This window comes from Pseudorca crassidens, chromosome 12, assembly GCF_039906515.1.
Source record: "Pseudorca crassidens isolate mPseCra1 chromosome 12, mPseCra1.hap1, whole genome shotgun sequence".
In the NCBI taxonomy this organism is placed as follows: domain Eukaryota; kingdom Metazoa; phylum Chordata; class Mammalia; order Artiodactyla; family Delphinidae; genus Pseudorca; species Pseudorca crassidens.
The window spans coordinates 62356723-62379013 of record NC_090307.1 but is presented as its reverse complement, the minus strand read 5'-3'; the positions used below and the strand labels follow the sequence as shown (position 1 = coordinate 62379013).

Sequence of the window (22291 nt, the reverse complement as noted above, 5' to 3'; positions counted from 1 at the left end):
ATGTTGCTGTGTGTTCAGTCACCGTGGATCCCGTTAAAATGCACGTTATGACCCAGCAGGTCCAGGGTGGGGCCTGAGGCCTGTGCTCCTAACAGGAGCAGGGGGACATTGTTGATAACAAGGCCTTGAAAGACCCTGTGGGTGTGGGATCTTACCTTTTCCAGATTAACACTCTTTCCATAAATTTGATACACTAATTCCAACAGCACAGAATCAAAAAGGTTGTCTGGCATTCAGTATTTGTACTCTATTTTCTCAGTTGCAAGTCAGTGCTTTGATGCGTTCGGAGTCCATGCCCACATGGGGACAGGAGGTCACGACCACAGCAGCTGTGCTGGCAGCACGGTGCTGAGTGGTGGGCGAGCCCAGAGCGCAGGGTTCCCAGGGCTGCTCTCCTGCAGGGGCCCCGCGGCCGAGAGGCCCGGCAGGCACAGGGTGGCAGGATCAGGTGGCGGCCCCCCTGCTCCGTTTGGTTCGACATCTCGTAGAGGTGCTTCCCTTGGTGCCCAAGTTCAGCCCACAGGTATCAGCAGCAGCCTGTGTGCATTTGCTTAGCGAGTGTCCCCACGATTTGACAGTCAAGGCCAAGAGCCAAACCTGGTCAGGTCTAATCCATCCGCCCCCAGGTCCACCCCAGGTCGCCTACATGTACTGTCTGTGGGTCGTGCACTGTGTCCTACGTTTACCACATTGGGTCACCTCCCATCTCTCTCAAGGAACAATAGCTCTGACCTGTGCAGCACTTGGGACCACTCTGATCTTTTGTACTAGGCGTCATCAGCCCAGTCGTTAGTTGAGATGCTAAGGTAGGGTGGCCAGACTGAAAATAAACATACAGAAAAGGAGAGAAAAGCCAGGAAAAGAGTATGTTATTGAGGTCATTGCTTTAGGCAAAAGGGCTCAGGAAGAAAAAAACAAAACAAAACGGGACACCCAATTAAGTATTAGACAACCTTATACTCAAATATTAGTCACTGTTGATCTGAAATTCAGCTGTAACGGCATCTGCGTTTTACATGGCAACCCCCCAGTAAGGCCAACCTAAGTCAACAGACTGAAGCCCAGGAGCAACACCTCTCAGGAGACACTGTCCCCAGCAGGGTCGCCCTGAGGTAGCGTGTGCCGTGGGCAGCCCCACCTGACGGCCAAGCTAACGCTTCATCCAGAGAACTCACCATTCCTTCTGTCCTACTGCGCCCGGTTTGAAGGCCAACAGCAGATGGCATTGAGACAACCTTATTAGCAGTAAATATATTTTTTTATCCCCTTGTGAGAAACGCAACAATTTGGGGTGGGCCCTCCTTCAGAAGGCTACAGACACCCCTCCCCCCAGCCCCAAGAGCAGCTCTTCCTTTCTCCAGTTGTAACTGGGATGTGCAATAGCTTCTTGCCTTTTGATGGACCTGGGACCCTCGGTTCAGATGAGCATCATGCCTGTTTCTCCCCCCGCCCCCCAAATTCATCTGTTTTGACCCCATCGGAAGTTTGGGCCCAGGTGTCCTGCAGGCGCCGCTGCATTCCCTCTCAGTCTCGAGGCTGTGCGGTGATGGTGCAGGCAGCCACACCCAGGGGCTTTAAGCCTCAGTCTAGACTCAGGCCCCAAGTGGAGCCCCACGTTACCACACCTAGACTACTGAATTAAATTACCATTTCAGCTCTCCCAGAAATGGAATCTTAAACCAGTCAATCGGGAATCGCCTGCTCCGCACTAGCTGGTCATCTGACTGATAGACCCCTGACATCTCCTAAAGGCAAATACAGGCACACCTCATTTTATTGTGCTTTGCAGAGACTGCCTTTTTTTTTTTTTTTTTTTTTTAACAAATTGAAGGTTTCTGGCAACCTTGAGTCAAGCAAGTCTATCGATGGTGCCATTTTCCAAACAGCAATTATTTTTTAATTAAGGTATGTATATTGTTTTACACAAAACGCTATCACACACTTAATGGACTACAGTATAATGGAAACATAACTTTTATAAGCACTAGGAAACCAAAAAATTTGTGTTACTTGTTTTATTGCAATATTCGCTTTGTTGCGGTGGTCCGGAACCAAACCCACAACGTCTGAGTTCTGTAACTTTGCAATAACTAACCCACTTTTTGGCCTAAGATAACTTCCTTGTTCCTGCTCCCTTTTGCCTTTCTTTGTACAGCTTCTTGGAACTCCTTTTATCTGCCAGATTGGATGCTGCCTGATTCAATTTTTGCTCAAATAAACTGTTAAATTTTTTAATATGCCTCAGTTTATCTTTTAACAGTTCTCGTGTCAGAAGTGGGATCTGAAGGAGAACCCTGATGGCCCCAGGAGCAAGGAGCAACCAGGCGTAGGCACCCGCTGGGCCCTTGGGGCTCGCTGCCTTCTCAGGGCGCCTCTGGAGGTCTTGAGGCCCTTCTCAAATCCTAGTTCTGCAGCTTTTGCGTCATAAGCTTTCAGACTTTAATTGAACATTTCTTTTTCTGGACTGGGTCTGGAAATTGGCTGGAGTCAGACTAGGTGGAATTTAGAAACTGGACTGAGTCTGGGTTCAACTGGATCTGACTTGTAAACCAGACTGTGTCTGCAGTTGAACTGGGTCTGACTTCAGCTGTGCTGGGTCCATGAGGCCTCGGGTGAATAAAAGTTTAAGACTGAACAAGCAGGTTAACCTTACCAAAGATAATCTTGAATTACAGTGGCTACAGAGGAGAACTTTTAATCTAGATAAGTTTATCCATTTATGAGGTGTCCTAGAGAAAAAGGGGCCTCAGCCAGGCACTCACTGTAAAGGGTGAGGGAAATTTCTCTCTCCTCCTCTGCAGTGTCTGGTGACCAGGAAGACACCCCCTGGGACACCCAGCTCACCCCAGCGCCTGCAGACGGGATCCTGGGAAAACTGGAGAAGCCAGTGAAGGGTAAGAATTCTACCAAAGTCAGTTCTGCCAGGTCTCCACTGCTGTGCCTGGTTGAGAGGAAGGTAAAATGTCATATTGTCAGTCACTTTCCAAATTCAGACTAGCAGGCAAAAAATACTTGTTAGAATTAAGTATTGATGGTGACACGTGACTGTGCTTTCAGGTACCCAGTGGTTGCTGATCCTTTCTCTCCCAGGGACACCTATTGCCTTCTTGTTGTGTCCTGAGAACTTGGCTTAGTTACCGTCAGGTTGGAGGCCCCCAAAATATGGCCAGGCAGAAGTATGGGCTGCACCCCATTTGCGGCCAGGGTCCTATAGACTGTTGCCAGCTCTCAGGGGATTGTCTAAAGCTTACTTTCTTTACGGGTGGCTCTCCATCTTGGGTATCTTTTGCACCCTCATTGGGAATGCCACTTGCATTCATGGGGTTGTTCACTACTGCCGATAATATTCACAGTTTGTCCTGGCTGAAACCTGACAAGATATTTGAAAGGATTTTTTTTTTTTTTTTTTTTTGAAAAATAGCTCTGTGGTCAGAAGTTGGCCAAATTGGAAGCTGATATTCAGAGCCTGACAGGAACTTCTTTTAGGCCTTCTGTCCAAAGCTGGAATGAAACTATATACCCAGAGGGAAAGAAAAACATTCTGAAGCCTTTGGAATGTTTTAGTAAGTCCTTCTGCAAAGACACACAGCTCTAAATCTAGAACATAGGGATCTTCTGATTTCCATCTTAGTTGACCTTCTCCCTGATATGAAGAAGCAAATGTAGTTGGCTAGGTGGGCAGCCCCTTGGTACCATTCAGGTTCCCACCCAATTCCTTGAAGAATTAAAAACAACTGAACTTGTCTTACAAACCGAGTCTTTACAAGAACAGTAATGCGGTTCTAGAAACAATCCAAAGCTCATCTATGCTTTTTACCAATCCTTGAGCCTCCCCTGTTCATCTCAGAAGGCTTGTAGGTGTCATAAAAGATCTGGATTTAGGGAGCAAAAGTCCTTCTTGGTGGAACATTCTTCCTCTGTGCCTTGTGAGGGGTAAGTACTCTCCCCGGCCTTCTCTATGCAATTCTCATCAGGGAAAAAGGAGAGGCTACTGAAAACGGGGGCTATGAAAAATCTTTAAAACTGTCACCAGATATTAGTGAAAAGTTGAAGCCATCTGAGCCAGTAAACTTATTCCATCTGCCAGAAACGCAATTTGGATCTAACTGTTCTCTTTTAAACTAGTGAGTTTTGCATTATTATACCTGTCTTGTGGCTAAAATTTTATTTAATTGAAATATAGTTGATTTACAATTTTGTGTTAAATACTGCTGTACAGCAAAGTGATTCCGTTACACATATATAGATACACTTTTTTAAAATATTCTTTTCCATTATGGTTTATCACAGGATATTGAATATAGTTCCCTGTGCTGTACAGTAGGACCTGGTTGTTTATCCATCCTACCTCCCACTCCATCCCTCTCCCAACCCCCTCCCGCTTGGCAACCACTAGTCTGTTCTCTGTGTCTGTGATTGTTTCATAGATAGGTTCATTTGTGTCATATTTCAGATTCCACATGTAAGTGTGGATATTTGTCTTTCTCTTTCTGACTGACTTCGCTTAGTAAGATCATCTCTAGTTGCATCCATGTTGCTGCAAATGGCATTGTGTCATTCTTTTTTATGGCTGAGTAACATTCCATTTGCGTGTGTGTGTGTGTATACACACATGTATATACATATACATACCACATCTTCTTTATCCATTCATCCGTCAGTGGACACTTAGGTGGTTTCCATGTTTTGGCTGTTGTGAACAGTGCTGCTGTGGACATAGGGGTGCATGTATCTTTCTGAATTATAGTTTTGCCCAGATATATGCCAGGAGTGGGATTGCTGGGTCATATGGCAAATGGCAATTCTATTTTTAGTTTTCTGAGGAACCTGCATACTGTTTTCCATAGTGGCTGCACCAATTTACATTCCCACCAACAGTACAGGAGGGTTCCCTTTTCTCCACACCCTCTCCAGCATTTGTTATTTGTAGACTTTTTTTTAATGATGGCTATTTTACTGGTGTATGGTGGTACCTCATTGTAGTTTTGATTTGCATTTCTCTGATAATTAGCAAAGTTGAATATTTTTCATGTGCCTATTGGCCATTTTTATTTCTTTGGAGAAATGTCTATTTAGGTCTTCTGGACCTAAACAACCTGGATAGGGTTGTTTTTTGTTGTTGCTGAATTATATGAGCTGTTTGTATATTTAGGAAATTAAGCCTTTGTTGGTTGCGTCATTTGCATTTTCTCCCATTCTGTAGGTTGTCTTTTCATTTTGTTTATGGTTTCCTTTGCTGTGCAAAAGCTTGTAAGTTTGATGAGGTCCCATTTGTTAATTTTTGTTTTTATTTCTATTCCCTTGGGAGACTGACCTAAGAAAACATTGGTACAATTTAAGTCGGAGAATGTTTGCCTATATTCTCTTCCAGGAGTTTCACGGTGTCATGTCTTTTGTTTAAGTCTTTAATCAAGGCTAAAATTTAAAAATAAACACTACAGGACATCTGTCTGTGTCTGTCTTTATGTTTGTGTGTATATGTGTCAGTTTTTTCTACCTCCAAATGGTATTACCAAAGTTAATTTGTACAGAGTTCTACTTAATTGGCTTAAAGACAAACAAGTGTTATATAAATCATGTATAGTCTCAGAAATATGGAAACTAACCCAAATGTTTTTCAGGTTCACCTGATGTAGGATAGTCTTCAGTAAATAAAAGCTAGTTTAAGTTTGTTGGTTTAATTAAAACAGGCATGTCTTTAGAGTTATTGGCATGAACTATAATATTAATACTTTTACTCTACCTAGGTTTATGAAAAATCAAATAAGCTTATGTTATCTCTGTTACAGAATTTGTCAGCAAGAAGGATAACTTAAGATGATTAGCTGTTTAATGTCTCATGAAATTTTCATGACTAAACATTAATGTTAAGAACAAGTGAATTAAATAGATGTAATATAAAAATTTATAAACTTTTCAATAATAATTATACTTTACTTTATGGTATATCCACTTAAAAATAGTTTCCAAAATCTTTTTTGTAACTTGAAACCTTAAAGTTAACTTATCTCTGTATAAATGATGGATATTCACTGAATATCTAGGTCATTTCCAAATAAGATAAAATACTGAAACATTAATTACTGAACAAATGTTGATCTACTTTTGGCTTCCTTTTTATAGAGGAACTAAAGATATTTGGGTCTATTAGCAAACAAGTTTTGTGCCACGTTGGGAAATTTAATGAGGATATGTGCTTCTAGAAATTAGAAAATGTATTTATAAACTTGCCAATCAACAGAATGGTAATGTAACAGTCCACAACTACTTACTTCTTAGTGTTCACTAGGAATTAAGGATTCTAAGGGTTAAGAATTCTAATCACTATAAGTCATTAAAACTACTCAGAAATAATATGGGTGAAAGGAAACTGTATGAAACGTAGTAAGGCAAGTAAAATGATTACTTCAGAATGAGAAAGGAAAAAATCCTAGGACAAAGCCTGAATGGAGAGCAGAAAGCTGTAGAATGTTTGTGGAAAAGGCATCTTGGGAAAGGAATTTTAGATGTCATCAAGCTGGCTATGTGTTTTTTTCGGGTTTTTTCTTAATGTCTTTTTGTTTTGGGGGTTTGTTTTGGATTTTTTTTTTATTCAAACAAAAAGTCACAAAAATTATAATCATCCTCATCAGTACACTCAGTCCCATGTAATTTCTTTTTTCATCTTGATCTTTTGTTGGCACTTTTATGAATTCATCAGTTTTCCATTAGCGTTCTGAAAATGCTTATTCATTCAGTTCAGCAGTATAGTCAGTTACCAGAAACCTGTATTTGTCAGTCTTTTCCATGAATTCCTTGAAGATGAAACCCTTTTATAGGAACATTTTTGCAAAAGCATCAGAGTACACCCAGAACTGTCTGTAAATGACAAAAGACTTAAAAAATGACCACGGTTGAAGATTTGATGAAAGTTCATAATAATGCAATTGACAAGGAAATTGTTATTTCTGAGATATACATTTTAAAGTAATAACTAGAATTATGACTTACAACATTATACCAGAACATACAAGATTTTTAGAAATTTCATGTAATGTCTGAAACATTTATATTAACATATTTCCATACAAATAACCCAAAGAAAGTTTAGTATTAGTTGTTTTGTTTTGTTAAACTGCAGGTCCTTATTAGTCATCAATTTTATACCCATCAGTGTATACATGTCAATCCCAATCACCCAATTCAGCACACCACCATCCCCACCCCACCGCGGTTTTCTCCCCTTTGGTGTCCATGCGTTTGTCCTCTACATCTGTGTCTCAACTTCTGCCCTGCAAACCGGTTCATCTGTACCATTTTTCTAGGTTCCACATACATGCATTAATATACAATATTTGTTTTTCTCTTTCTGACTTACTTCACTCTGTATGACAGTCTTTAGATCCATCCGTGTCTCAACAAATGACTCAACTTTGTTCCTTTTTATGGATGAGTAATATTCCATTGTATATATGTACCACAATTTCTTTATCCATTTGTCTGTCGATGGGCATTTAGGTTGCTTCCATGACCTGGCTATTGTAAATAGTGTTGCAGTGAACATTGGGGTGCATGTGTGTTTTTGAATTATGGTTTTCTCTGGGTATATGCCCAGTAGTGGGATTGCTGGATCATATGGTAATTCTAGTTTTAGTTTTTTAAGGAACCTCCATACTGTTCTCCACAGTGGCTGTATCAATTTACATTCCCACCAACAGTGCAAGAGGGTTCCCTTTTCTCCACACCCTCTCCAGCATTTGTTGTTTGTAGATTTTCTGATGATGCCCATTCTAACTGGTGTGAGGTGATACCTCGTTGTAGTTTTGATTTACATTTCTCTAATAATTAGTGATGTTGAGCAGGTTTTCATGTGCTTCTTGGCCATCTGTATGTCTTCTTTGGAGAAATGTCTGTTTAGGTCTTCTGCCCATTTTTGGATTGGGTTGTCTGTTTCTTTAATATTGAGCTGCATGAGCTGTTTATATATTTTGGAGATTAATCCTTTGTCCATTGATTCGTTTGCAAATGTTTTCTCCCATTCTGAGGGTTGTCTTTTTGTCTTGTTTATGGTTTCCTTTGCTGTGCAAAAGCTTCTAAGTTTCATTAGGTCCCATTTGTTTACTTTTGTTTTTATTTCCATTACCCTAGGAGGTGGGTCAAAAAAGATCTTGCGGTGATTTATGTCAAAGAGTGTTCTTCCTATGTTTTCCTCTAAGAGTTTTATAGTGTCTGGTCTTAACACTTAATGTCTCTAATCCATTTTGAGTTTATTTTTGTGTATGGTGTTAGGGAGTGTTCTAATTTCATTCTTTTACATGTAACTGTCCAGTTTTCCCAGAACCACTTACTGTAGAGGCTGTCTTTTCTCTATTGTATACTCTTCCTTCCTTTATCAAAGATAAGATGACCATATGTGCGTGGGTTTATCTCTGGGCTTTCTATCTTGTTCCACTGATCTATGTTTCTGTTTTTGTGCCAGTACCATATTGTCTTGATTACTGTAGCTTTGTAGTATCGTCTGAAGTCAGGAAGTCTGATTCCTCCAGCTCTTGTTTTTTTCCTTCAAGACTGCTTTGGCTATTCGGGGTCTTTTGTGTCTCCATACAAATTCTAAGATTTTTTGTTCTAGTTCTGTAAAGAATGCCATTGGTAATTTGATAGGGATTGCATTGAATCTGTAGATTGCTTTGGGTAGTATAGTCATTTTCACAATATTGATTCTTCCAATCGAAGAACATGGTTTATCTCTCCATCTGTTGGTATCATCTTTAATTTCTTTCATCAGTGTCTTATAGTTTTCTGCATACAGGTCTTTTGTCTCCCTAGGTAGGTTTTTTCCTAGGTATTTTATTCTTTCTGTTGCAATGGTAAATGTGAGTGTTTCCTTAATTTCTCTTTCAGATTTTTAATCATTAGTGTATAAGAATGCAAAATATTTCTGTGCATTAATTTTGTGTCCTGCTACTTTACCAAATTCATTGATTAGCTCTAGTAGTTTTCTGGTGGCATTTTTAGGATTTTCTATGTATAGTATGATGTCATCTGCAAACAGTGACAGTTTTACTTCTTTTCCAATTTGTATTCCTTTTATTTCTTTTTCTTCTCTGATTGCCGTGGCTAGGACTTCCAAAACTATGTTGAATAATAGTGGTGAGAGCAGACATCCTTGTCTCGTTCCTGATCTTAGAGGAAATGCTTTCAGTTTTTCACCATTGAGAATGATGTTTGCTGTGGGTTTGTCTTATATGGCCTTTATTATGTTTAGGTATGTTTCCTCTATGCCCACTTTCTAGAGAGTTTTTATCATAAATGGATGTTGAATTTTGTCAAAAGCTTTTTCTGCATCTTTTGAGATGATCATATGGTTTTTATTCTTCAGTTTGTTAATATGGTGTATCACATTGATTGATTTGTGTATAGTGAAGAATCCTTGCATCCCTGGGATAAATCCCACTTGATAATGGTGTATGATCCTTTTAATGTGTTGTTGGATTCTGTCTGCTAGTATTTTGTTGAGGATTTTTGCATCTATATTCATCAGTGATGAATTTTCTTTTTTTGTAGTATCTTTGTAATTTTCTTTTTTTGTAGTATCTTTGTCTGGTTTTGGTATCAGGGTGATGGTGGCCTCATAGAATGAGTTTGGGAGTGTTCCTTCCTCCACAATTTTGTGGAAGAGTTTGAGAAGGATGGTGTTAGATCTTCTCTAAATGTTTGATAGAATTCACCTGTGAAGCCATCAGGTCCTGGGCTTTTGTTTGTTGGAAGATTTTTAATCACAGTTTCAATTACATTACTTGTGATTGGTCTGTTCATATTTTCTGTTTCTTCCTGGTTCAGTCTTGGAAGGTTATACCTTTCTAAGAATTTGTCCATTTCTTCCAGGTTGTCCATTTTATTGGCATAGAGTTGGTTGTAGTCGTCTCTTAGGATGCTTTGTGTTTCTGTGGTGTCTGTTGTAATTTCTCCTTTTTCATTTGTAATTTTATTGATTTGAGTCCTCTTCCTCTTTTTCTTGATGAGTCTGGCTAATGGTTTATCAATTTTGTTTATCTTCTCAGAGAACCAGCATTTAGTTTTATTGATCTTTGCAATTGTTTTCTTTGTTTCTATTTCATTTATTTCTTCTCTGGTCTTTATGATTTCTTTCCTTCTGCTAACTTTGGGTTTTGTTTGTTCTTCTTTGTCTAGTTCCTTTAGGTGTAAGGTTAGATTGAGATTTTTCTTGTTTCTTGAGGTAGGCTTGTATAGCTATAAATTTCCCTCTTAGAACTGCTTTTGCTGCATCCCATAGGTTTTGGATAGTCATGTTTTTGTTGTCATTTGTCTCTAGGTATTTTTCGATTTCCTCTTTGACTTCTTCAGTGATCTCTTGGTTATTTAGTAACGTATTGTTTAGCCTCCATGTGTTTGTGTTTATGTTTTTTTCCCTGTAATTCATTTCTATTCTCACAGTGTTGTGGTCAGAAAAGATGTTTGATATGATTTCGATTTTCTTAAATTTACTGAGGCTTGATTTGTGACCCAAGATGTGATCTATCCTGGAGAATGTTCCATGTGCACTTGAGAAGAAAGTGTAATCTGCTGTTTTTGGATGGAATGTCCTATAAATATCAATTAAATCTATCTGGTCTATTGTGTCATTTAAAGCTTCTGTTTCCTTATTTATTTTCATTTTGGGTGATCTGTCCATTGGTGTTAAGTGAGGTGTTAAAGTCCCCCACTATTACTGTGTTACTGTCAATTTCCTCTTTTATAGCTGTTAGCAGTTGCCTTATTTATTGAGGTGTTCCTATGTTGGTTGCATATATATAATTGTTAAATCTTCTTCTTGGATTGATTCCTTGATCATTATGTAGTGTCCTTCCTTGTCTCTTGTAACATTATTTTATTTACTTATTTACTTACTTATTTATTTTGTGGTATGCAGGCCTCTCACCGCCATTGGCCTCTCCCGTTGCGGAGCACAGGCTCCGGACACGCAGGCTCAGCAGCCATGGCTCACGGGCCCAGCCGCTCCGCAGCATGTGGGATCTTCCCGGACGGGGCCACAAACCCATCTCCCCTGCATTGGCAGGCAGACTCTCAACCACTGTGCCACCAGGGAGGCCCCATTCTTTATTTTAAAGTCTATTCTATCTGATATGAGTATTGCTACTCCAGCTTTCTTTTGATTTCCATTTGCATGGAATATCTTTTTCCATCCCCTCACTTTCATTCTGTATGTGTCCCTAGGTCTGAAGTGGGTCTCTTGTAGACAGCATATATATGGGTCTTGTTTTTATATCTATTCAGCAAGCCTGTGTCTTTTGGTTGGAGCATTTAATCCATTCACGTTTAAGGTAATTATCGATACATATGTTCCTGTGACCACTTTCTTAATTGTTTTGGGTTTGTTTTTGTACGTCCTTTTCTTCTCTTGTGTTTCCCACTTAGAGAAGTTCCTTTAGCGTTTGTTGTAGAGCTGGTTTGGTGGTGCTGAATTCTCTTAGCTTTTGCTTGTCTGTAAAGCTTTTGATTTCTCTGTCAAATCTGAATGAGATCCTTGCTGGGTAGAGTAATCTTGGTTTGGTTGTAGCTTCTTCCCTTTCATCACTTTAAGTATATCATGCCACTCCCTTCTGGCTTGTAGAGTTTCTGCTGACAAATCAGCTGTTAACCTTATGGGAGTTCCCTTGTATGTTACTTTTCATTTTTCCCTTGCTGCTTTCAGTAATTTTTGTCTTTAATTTTTGCCAATTTGATTACTATGTGTCTCGGCGTGTTTCTCCTTGGGTTTATCCTGTATGGGACACACTGCGCTTCCTGGACTTGGGTGGCTATTTCCTTTCCCATGTTAGAGAAGTTTTTGACTATAATCTCTTCAAATACTTTCTCTGGTCCTTTCTCTCTCTCTTGTCCTTCTCGGACCCCTGTAATATGAGTGTTACTGCATTTAATGTTGTCCCAGAGGTCTCTTAGGCTGTCTTCATTTCTTTTCATTCTTTTTTCTTTATTCTGTTCCACAGCAGTCAATTCCACCATTCTGTCTTGCAGGTCACTGATCTGTTCTTCTGCCTCAGTTATTCTGCTATTGATTCCTTCTAGTGTAGTTTTCATTTCAGTTATTGTATTGTTCATCTGTTTGTTTGTTCTTTAATTCTTCTAGGTCTTTGTTAAACATTTCTTGCATCTTCTCAATCTTTGCCTCCAGTCTTTTTCCGAGGTCCTGGATCATTTCACTGTCATTATTCTGAATTCTTTTTCGGGAAGGCAGCCTATCTCCACTTCATTTAGTTGTTTTTCTGGGGTTTTATCTTGTTCCTTCATCTGGTACATAGCCCTCTGCCTTTTCATCTTGTCTATCTTTCTGTGAATGTGTTTTCTTCCCCATAGGCTGCAGGATTTGGCTGTGTTTTTTAAAAAATAAGTTTTATCATCAAACTACACAGGTGCAAAATTAGAATTTGATTTTTCCCTCTGTTAAAAAGACAAAGTTGTCTTCGATTATTGGTGTGCTCTTTAAAGAACTAGTTGTTTTTTGGGTTTTTTTTTTTGCGGTACGTGGGCCTCTCACCACTGCGGCCCCTCCCGTTGCGGAGCACAGGCTCCGGACGCGCAGGCTCAGCGGCCATGGCTCACGGGCCCAGCTGCTCGGCGGCATGTGGGATCCTCCCAGACTGGGGCACGAACCCACGTCCCCTGCATCGGCAGGCGGACTCTCAACCACTGCGCCACCAGGGAAGCCCTGTTGTTTGTTTTACCTTTTAATTAACCTGCCTGGACAGCAAAAATTTTGTGCGTTACCAAAATAACTGACTCTGCTTCATGTTGTCTTTATCAGGTCTTTTCTTACTTAACAAAACCCAGTCTTCTCAACATAAGGAGCACTAGCTTTTGTTTACCTTCTCTATTTGCATTTAATATCTGGTACTGTCACTTTGATGCATTATTATATCATAATGATTTGTGATCCTATTTAATCAAATGTTTGATATTTTGACATTCTCTTAAAATCAAATTACTAAATAAGAGTTTTTGACCTCATAGTAAACTTTGAGGTTTCCCAGAGGGCTCCTGGAAAATCTCAAAGGATTTGCCTCTCACCTTGTGAAACATAGATATTAGATTACATTTTTAAGTCTTCCGTCATTTACAGACAGTTACTGTTTTACTCAGATGCTTTTGCAAAATTGAGACTCACAGAAAGGACCCTATCGAGGCCTCTTGACCACTGACACCGCTGCCAAATTACAAGGTGTTGAACCTCGGGCATTTCACAGCTGAAAAAGACGCTGCCGGGCATCTGGGCCCCTGCAAACGCTGGAGACCTCAAATCAAACTGACCGGGAAGAGGAGCAGCTGACATCAAGGTAGGATGCTTCTTCCCAAGATGTCAGATCAAGAGGATTGAGAACCTTTCTTTCCACATTTCTTTCCATTCCTCCTTCCCTCCCTGGCCATCCTTTTCCTAACTCCTACCCCATGAAGGCCTTTCTGATTCTTTTGTTCACCTTTTGCTTTGCTCTGGCCTGGAAAGAGAATGCCATTGTCTCAGGCCATCGCCAAGGTGGGTGATAAGACCTCCAAGTAACTGCTGGACTTGCCAAGAGGCTGATGATCAGGTAGTTCTGTCCATCACAAACTTCGCCCTGATTCCCAAAGTGACAGTTTCTATGGAAGAAACTCAGCCTTCTCTCTATCATATCAGGACCCTGGGTCCACTTCCCCACCTCTGGTTAGCAACCCCAAACCCAGAGAATATTGCATCCAGGCTAAAGAAGGGACACGAGACAAGGGTAACCAGAAGAAAACCACCTGTGCAGCCTGCAGATCCTGAAATTTTACTGGCCTCCCTGGCTGTCACCTTTCCACTCCTGAGCCACAGACTCAAGCCAAAATTACCAGAAGGCATTCATGATTCAAAATTCACTTCCCTCAGCAAATCTCCACTTTCCTGGCTAGGAGAAAGTGCAAGTGAGGCTATGATCAGGGACCTCTCCTTAACTCTCCAGGATACTGCAGAATCTGCTGCTAAAGCAAGAGCTGCCCAGCAAAAAATCCCCAGACTCTCTGGCCAAAGTTGTTCTTGATAATAGGATAGCTCGTGGTCACGTTTTAGCTGAGCAATGAGGTTATCTGTGCTGTGGCCAACACCACCTGCTGCACCTGGATTGACACTTCTGGGGACGTGGAAATTCAGCTCCGTAAGATCACTGCACAAGCCACATGGCTTAAGAGAATGATTCCTTCAGTAGGCTCTTTCTTTGACTTACTTGACTTTGATTGCTTAGGGCCTTGGCGACCCCAGACATGGGACGATCCTGCTTGGATAATCATAGTAGCCACCCTGGTGCACTGGATTCTCTCAAAAGCGTTCAATGCATGTTTGCAGCCGCTAACCACCGAGCAAGTGATCTCCCTAAGACTGGAACATCAGAAAAGAACAAAAAGAACAACCAGCTTAAAGAATGTGAGCCCACACGGACTCAGCAAAAGCTATGAGAGCTCCAGAGCAGTAGCTGGGAGCAGGGCCAATGCCTGAAATCTTGATCACAATTCTCAGGCTGAGAGTCTGATTAAAAGGGGATAATTGTTAAAAGACAAAACAGTGGGCCCAAAATGGAGTCCCCTAAACCAACAGCCCCCAACGTTTGTGGCACCAGGGACCAGTTTCATGGAAGACAATTCTTCCATGGGGGTGGGGGGGCAGCAGTTTGGGGATGATTCAAAAACATTACATTTCTATTATTACATTGTAAAATATAATGAAATAATTAATTATACAACTCACCATAATGCAGAATCAGTGGGAGCCCTGAGCTTGTTTTCACTTGCCACTCACTGATAGGGTTTCAATATGAGTCTGCAAGCAATTGATTATGCTCTCTGTGCAGTCAAACCTCTCTGCTAACGATAATCTATATTTGCAGCTGCTCCCCAGACCTAGCATCACTGCCTCAGCTCTACCTCAGATCATCAGGCATTAGATTCTCATAAGGAGCCGCACCCTAGATCCCTCGCATGTGCAGTTCACGGTAGGGTTCACGCTCCTATGAGAATCTAATGCCACTGCTGATCTGACAGAAGGTGGAGCTCAGGAGGTAATGCGAGTGATAGGGAGTGGCTGTAAATACAGATGAAGCTTCGCTTGTCCACCGCTCATCTCCTGCTGTGCATCCCAGTTCCTAGGTCTATGGCCCGGGGTTGGGGACCCCTGCCCTAAACGAAGCCCCCACGTCACCAAACTGAGACTAAATCATAGTTTTCACTTCCCCAGAACTGGAACCTGAAACTGTCAACCGGGAGGCGCGTGATCAGCACCAGGACAGTGATCTGCCTGACCCCTGCAGTCCCCTACAGGAAAGTGACCTGGCCGTGACCAACCTTTCTGCCAAATCAGGCCAGCTGACCTGTGCATCGGCTGGAAGGACGGAGCTCACCTCCCACCGGAACCAGGGCATTGCTCACAGAAGCAGCTGCAGATCCAGGCCAGCTCAGCACGAGCCAGTGTGGAGGAGGAGGAGTCGTCCTGATGGCGGCAAAGCCTGCTGACCAGCAAGTGGGCGTTGACTCTGCTGAGGTGAGGGATGCAATGTGAGTTGACACACAAGGTTCTCTGCGCTCCTGGACCTTGAATGAAATCAAACCAACTCCTTGCCAGCTACAGGGCACTCAGTTATTTCAAAGAAAGAACAGCTACGAAAAACGGAATTTTTTTTCCTCAAATGGCTGTTGAATTTATTTGCTTGATCAATAATGGTCCTGGCAAAAATTAGTTAACCAACACTGAGACAACTGTGATGAAATACTAATTTTAAAAATTCATGACACCGTGATAGAAATTAGAGTTTAAACACAAAAGAATCCCTTCAATATTGCCAGCAAATATAAAATGAATGTAACATGACCGACAGGACGGCAAGAAGGCTTTTATACACTTATATTTGACACCTGACCGTATTTTCAGTCACCGTAATATCTTCTCTCCAGATTTAAAAAAATAGTATGCTGATTTCTATAACAAAGCTTTTTTCGTACAAAAATCAAATAATGGCCAACAAGTCACAACAGTGCAATAGGTAGAGAATAAAAAACAGCATTAAACAGGTGCTGAAAATAAATACTAACCAGGAGGAGAGGACAGAGCCCTCGGGGGCAGGGGGTGTTTCCATCACCTTGAGTGTGTGGGGTTTGTCTTCACAGCCGTGAGAGCTGACAACCTCGTGGAGCCACGTATTCGGACACAGCAGGACTGGACCGAGTGCCTACGAGCCGGCCTCCCAGACACCTCGGGTTGCCAGAGACGTGGTGGGGTCAGGACTACGGCTGACTCCAGAGGAAAGCCATTTCCTATCGCTCAGCCTGGTCAACTGGGCACCCAGCAGCAGTTCACCCGGCCCCTGTGGACACTGACATCTGAAATCTTGTGTAAGAGCATAGCTACCCATCCATATGGCTTTTTCAGGCAAAGAGATGCTTACATTCTAGCCCAAGCAAGCAACCCACGACGTTCTGTTCTAGTGGCAGGTTGGAGAAACAAATCCTCTGTGTGGATGCCCCGGGTCCAGGCAGCCGCTCCCACGACCCAGCGACAAGCATCTGCTGATCCCAGGCAGCAGGAGCCGGGTGGCTGTGGTGACCCTGGCCGGCAGGCAGGCTCCGGAGCAGCTGTGTCTGCAGCTGCACAGGCTGCTGTGGTGACTTGGGCCTGGGGTGTGGGGCAGGGAAGGTCACCCCCGTGAGAGCCACTCGGGCCAGTCGGGAAATGTGAGGCGGCTCCCAGGACAGAATCTGCACCACGGAGGCGTGAAGGCACAGGCGAGAATGGCGGGCAGCAGAGACCCTGGAAGGGGACACGGCGCGGGCAGGAGTGAGGCTGCCTTGTTTGGTTCCCCCTTGAACGAGAGAAAAATCCTGATTCTGCCGTAATAAAAAGGAAAGAAAGACGATTTTTGGTTTAAAAAGAAGCCACTCAAGGGTTAAAATAGTTATTTTAACAAAGGAAATTAATCTTCAAAGAAGCTGACACTAGCTGGAAACTCATCTGTGCCCGACAAGCCCACACCGCGTGCCACTCTGTCCTCGTGTCACCTGCGGTGAGCACTGCCCGCGTGTAGGAGGCATCTTTACAGTGGGGACAGTGGAGGCGGCGCTGATGGGGCTCCAGGCCACTGCTCCGGACGGGCGGGTGGCGCTCAGATGGGCGTTTCCTTCCTGTCCCTGCCGGGCGAAGGCCGAGGCTGCTCTTTGCCGCTCGGGGGCGGCTCCCTGGCGATGGGCTCGGGCTCAGCCTGGGGCTCAGGCCGGGTGCGCTGCAGCTGGAGCAGGCGGAGCTGCACCCGCAGCTCGATGATGGCCTCACGCTCCTCGTGAATCGCCTGGTTCAGGTGGTTATTCTTGATCTTGAGGGACAGGGACAACAGTGCTCACATCAGCAAGAAGGCTGCGGACAACAACTCCCGCTGACCACAGAAACCTGGCGCCACACCGGAGCTACCCGCCCTCAGTCCGTGAAGTCCAGGTGACGCCCTGCCCCACAGACCTCCCTCCTCCAGCAGGGGAGGCTGCTCAGCCCTGCTCGCTCGGCGCCCTTCCCGGGTCCCATCCCTTCCTTTCCTGCCCACTCCGAACGGCCCTGTGCCGACCTGGTGGGCGGCCAGATGGGGCGGGGGCCCTTGTTCAGACCAGGGGGCTGTTCCCTTCATTGCAGCAGCCTGACCTACAGCCCGAGAGCTGAAGTTCTGGAGGACCGTTTTCCTACTCAGCATGTTCGTATGCTCTGTAAAATGCTGAGCAGGACGAGGTGCTGCCAGCTGGCCCGTCTCCCACGGCCCCCTGGCCTCGGCCCGCGGCTCTGGGGAGAGGACTCCCGAGCTGGGATCCGGCGTGGAGGTCTGTCCTGGCACCTGCCTGAGGGAGGGGAAGCCACCCACAGCCCTCGGTCTCCTCTGTGAGGAGGGGAGGCCGAGAAGGGAGACTGGTCAGCGTGCTGCCGGCTCCCCACACTGTGTATGCCCTGCACGCTCCCGGTGGGACGCCCCCCAAAGTCCCCCTCCTCGGCCTGCCCATCGGTTACCGACGGCAAGCAGAACACGTCTGCCGGGAGCCCCGCGCTTGCCATGACTTCAGTGCAGCCTCGGGTCCCCCGCGCCCACCTCCAGCTCCTCGTTCTGCCGCTGCAGGTCCTGCAGGATGAGCTGCAGCTCGTCCTCGTCCTCGCTCTCGCTCTCGCTCTCTGATGAGTACTCCTCGGTCTCGCTGCGGCCGTGCTGCTGGCGGCTGCGCGGGGGCGGGGACAGGGCGGGAAGCGCGTTACCGGCCAGCAGAGACAGGCCCGTCGTCTGCCTCTAGACTGACCAGCTTTCCATGGCTGCACTCGATACTGCACCGTCCTTAAGACTTAATAAAGAAGAAACTGAAGGGTCACTCTGACGCCTCCACACGGAAGGCTGAGCGCTGGCCACCTGTGCTCGCGCCGCAGTCGGCATCCCTGGAAACCAGCCCGCGGCTCTCCCTCACCTCTGGATCTCGGCGATCTCCGCTCGGAGGCGTTCCATCTCTTCTTTCTCCGAGGCGATCTGTCGGCGCAGGAACTGCTCCATGGCCAGGAGCTCCTCCTGTTCAGTCAGGATCTCATTCTCCTAAATAATGACCACTGGTGAACACCTTGAAGAGTCTGAGTCTAGGAAATGTCACTCTTTTGGGGTCTCCTGTCACCCTGAATTGTTTCACCCCATACACTAACACACAAGTTATGGGAAAGCTTGTTGTACTGCACACCCAAAAAATACCCCATTTCCCTAATGTCAAGAAAAGGCTTCTTTGAGAAAAGGTAGACTAAGTTGTTTGGGAGGAATGACTAGATTTTTCTCAAGACATAAAACGCCACTTAGGAATCCTTCTTTTGCAAAGGCTCTGCATGCTGCCAGCACACTGGGCACAAAGCAAAGTTCAAGTGACTCCGTGTGTTTTTGCTTCCCAGTCCTTTCTGAATGCCTTCCCACTGAGAATCTATTTTAGGGCCACAGTGGGCTTTGACAGTGTCACTAGGAAAGAAGGACCCAGGAGATGAGAAGCTGGTATCAGCATCACCTGAAAGTAGATCTAGTGATGGAAAGATGTTCACAGAAGGAATTTTTCCTCACCACAAGCCACCATCTTCCTCAACCCACCTCCCCAGAGATAATATTTAAAAAACAGTAAATATTCTCCTTTAACAGAATACGCATTTCTAAAACTGATTAGCTCACCTAAGGGGATATAAATCCCTATCTGCCCAAGATCTAGCTAGCCCTTTCAACCTACTGAAAAGAACCAAAGCAGACAAAACTTAGGAGGTAACAGAGATGGAAAGCTACAGAAATTAGCTGGAGGCAGCAAAGGTCTACAGCATTTTTTCCCAAACTAACAGGTAGCGAGAGGATAAGAACCTGTGATCAAATGTGAAAGACGCTAGGGTCAAATTCTAAAGTCAACTACCCAAAGCCTCCCATGTGCATAAAGACTCTCTCGGAGATGTGATATCCATATTCCCCGGGTGTTTCCAAATGCAGAGAGGCTCATCCTTTACCTCAGTGCACTTAGGAAAGCTACTGTTCCAAGAAATACCAGACTGAAAACTCTGAAATAAAGACATATTTGGGACTTGATTCTCTCTTCAGGGGAGAAGAGTTATACGTCCCTGGTAGGCAAAACAATGTATTTTCAGAAGTGACAAAAAAGGATTGAAACTTGTAGGGCTTTAGGTATCCCACATACGTGAGTTTCTGGGAGCACTCACTATGCTGTCAGAGCCTAAAACTTCATTCCTTTCTGGTTAAACTCTGGGAATTTCCAGAACAGAATAAGGTTGAGTGAGAAAATTCAGAAAGAAAAGAGCTCATCTTTAGCTCTCTGCCTGGAAATACAGTAGAAACTCAAGAGCTCTTTGCCAAATTGATTAATGAATAATCGAACAATTCATCTCCAACAACTGACTTTCACCGGCAAAGAATAAAATATCTAAAAGGTGTTATTAGCAACGACTATCAGCTAAAATCTGTTACATTTCAAGGATCTCAAACTTTGTGACATCAGGAAGAACAAATTTAAAATACTGAAGTCCAATCTCATTAATATGGAACAACTAGACTAATTTGTAAATTAGAGGAAATACCTGTAACTCAAGACCTGTGTGTGAGTGAAATGAGATGAAATAAAACAGCTAGAACAGTCTCCAGTAAGAAGCAATCACTCAGTACAAAAGGTAGTTTCTTCCTCCAGCTGAACATTTACACAAACACTACATAAAGGTAGGGCCAAATACAACAAGTAAGCCCCTCTAAAACCTCTAAATCTTCTCATAAGTTTGGTTAAAAGATTCATACCTCTGTAGTTGAGCTTCTCAAATTATAATATAAAATGACCATCAGCAGTCTGGCAACACACTCCTGAACAACCAATGGGTCAACGAAGAAATCAAGTATTATCTTGAGACAAATGCAAATGGAAGCACAACATACCAAAACTTAAGGGATGCAGAAAAAGCAGTTTGAAGAGGGAAGTTTATAGTGCCAAATGCCTACACTAAGAAAAAAGATTTCAAACAGTGTATACCTCAAGGAACTAGAGAAAGAACAAACTAAACCTAAAATTAGCAAAAAGAAGAAAATACTAAAATCAGAGCAAAAATAAATGAAATGGAGACGAGAAAAGCAATACCAAAGGTCAATGAAATGAAGAATTGGTTTTTTAAAAGATAAGCAAAATTGACAAACCTTTACCTAGATTTAGAGGGGACTTAAATAAAATTATAAATGAAAGGGAAAACATTACAGCTGATACCACAGAAATACAAAGAATTATAAGATACTACTATGATGCCAACAAACTAGATAACCTAGAAAAAATGGGTAAGTTTTTTGTTGTTGTTGTTGTTTTGAGTCCCTCTATTTGCCATTTCTTCCTGGGTAAGTTCTTAGAGGCATTAAAACCCACCAAGACTAAATCATGAAGAAATAGAAAATCTGAACAGACCAATAACGAGTAAAAAGATTGACCCAGTAGTCAAAAACCTCCCAACCAAGAAAAGAGCAGAACCAGATAGCTTCATGGGTGAATTCTACCAAACATTTAAAGAAGAATTAACACCAATCCTTCTCAAGCTCTTCTGGACAATTGAAGAGGCAGGAACATTCCCAAACACATTTTACGAGGCCAGCATCACCCTCGTGCCAGAGCCAGATTACACCACAAGAAAAGAAAGAGGCCACTATCCCTGATGCACACACATGCAAAAGTCCTCAAAAAACATGCTAACAAACCAAATTCAACAATACATTTAAAAGATCATACACCACGATCAGGTGGGATTTATCTCTGGGATACAAGGATGGTTCAACATAACACAAACCAATAATGTGATATACCACATTAACAAAATGAGGGATAAAAATAGTATTGTCACAAAAGATTCAAAAAAGCATGTGACAAGATTCAACATCCTTTCATAATAAAAACTCTCAACAAAGTATAGAAGGAACATACATAGTGACATGATATGCTCATATGACAGGCCCACAGATAACATTATACCCCAGTGAAAGGCTGAAAGCATTTCTTCTAAGATCAGAAAAAAGACAAGATGCCCATTCTGTTCAATACAGTACTGAAGTCTTAGCCAGAGTAATTAAACAAGACATAAAAGGTATCCAAACTGTAAAGAATTAAAATTGACTGTTTGCAGATGACATGATCTTATACACAGAAAACCATAAAGATTCCACCAAATAAGTGTCAGAACTAATAAATTTAATAAAGTTGCAGAATACAAAATCAACATACAAATATCAGTTGCATTTCTATATGCTAACAACCATCTCAAAAAGAAATTAAGAAAACAATTCCATTTACAATAGCATTAAAAAAAGGCAATAAATTTAGATATCCCACGTTCATGGATTGGAGGAAATAATGTTAAAATTTCCATACTACCAAAGTGATCTACAGATTCATTGGAATCTCTATCAAAATTCCAATGGAGTTTCTCACAGAAATAGAAAAAACAATCCTGTAATTCATACAGAACCACAAAAGACTGTAATAAATAGCCAGAGCAATCTCTCTCTCTCTCTCCCTTTTTTTTTGCCAAAGCAATTAAACGAGATGAACAAAGTTGGAGGCATCATCCTACAATCAAAACAGTGTGGTACTGGCATAAAAAAACAGACGTATACACCAATGGAGCAGAACCGAGTCCAGAAATAAATCCACACATTTGTGGTCAATTGATCTTTGACAACGATGCTACTACACAATGGAGAAAGGACAGGCTCTTTAATAAATGGTGTTG

General features: G+C 42.8%; 1 protein-coding gene and 1 long non-coding RNA gene across 9 annotated transcripts in view; one reads left to right on the top strand and one right to left on the bottom strand.

The window, feature by feature from the left end:
• Positions 1 to 2000: 2000 nt before the first annotated feature.
• RALBP1 (ralA binding protein 1) overlaps positions 2001 to 22291 on the bottom strand; it is a 58430-nt gene continuing 38139 nt past the window's right edge. For 3 of the 8 annotated variants that reach the window (XM_067699711.1, XM_067699709.1, XM_067699710.1), the window contains exons 8-10: positions 18481 to 18602; positions 18117 to 18240; positions 17372 to 17909 (exon numbers count right to left, since the gene is read on the bottom strand). In XM_067699711.1, coding sequence (XP_067555812.1) covers positions 17388 to 17909; positions 18117 to 18240; positions 18481 to 18602 — 768 coding nt within the window. In that variant the 3' untranslated portion in view covers positions 17372 to 17387. The other 5 variants (XM_067699712.1, XM_067699713.1, XM_067699714.1 and 2 more) reach the window with 5 other exon arrangements.
• On the top strand, positions 10060 to 21461 carry LOC137203480 (uncharacterized). The gene is made up of 3 exons (XR_010933140.1): positions 10060 to 10179; positions 10217 to 13331; positions 15239 to 21461. It is a non-coding gene; the product is annotated as an uncharacterized lncRNA (long non-coding RNA).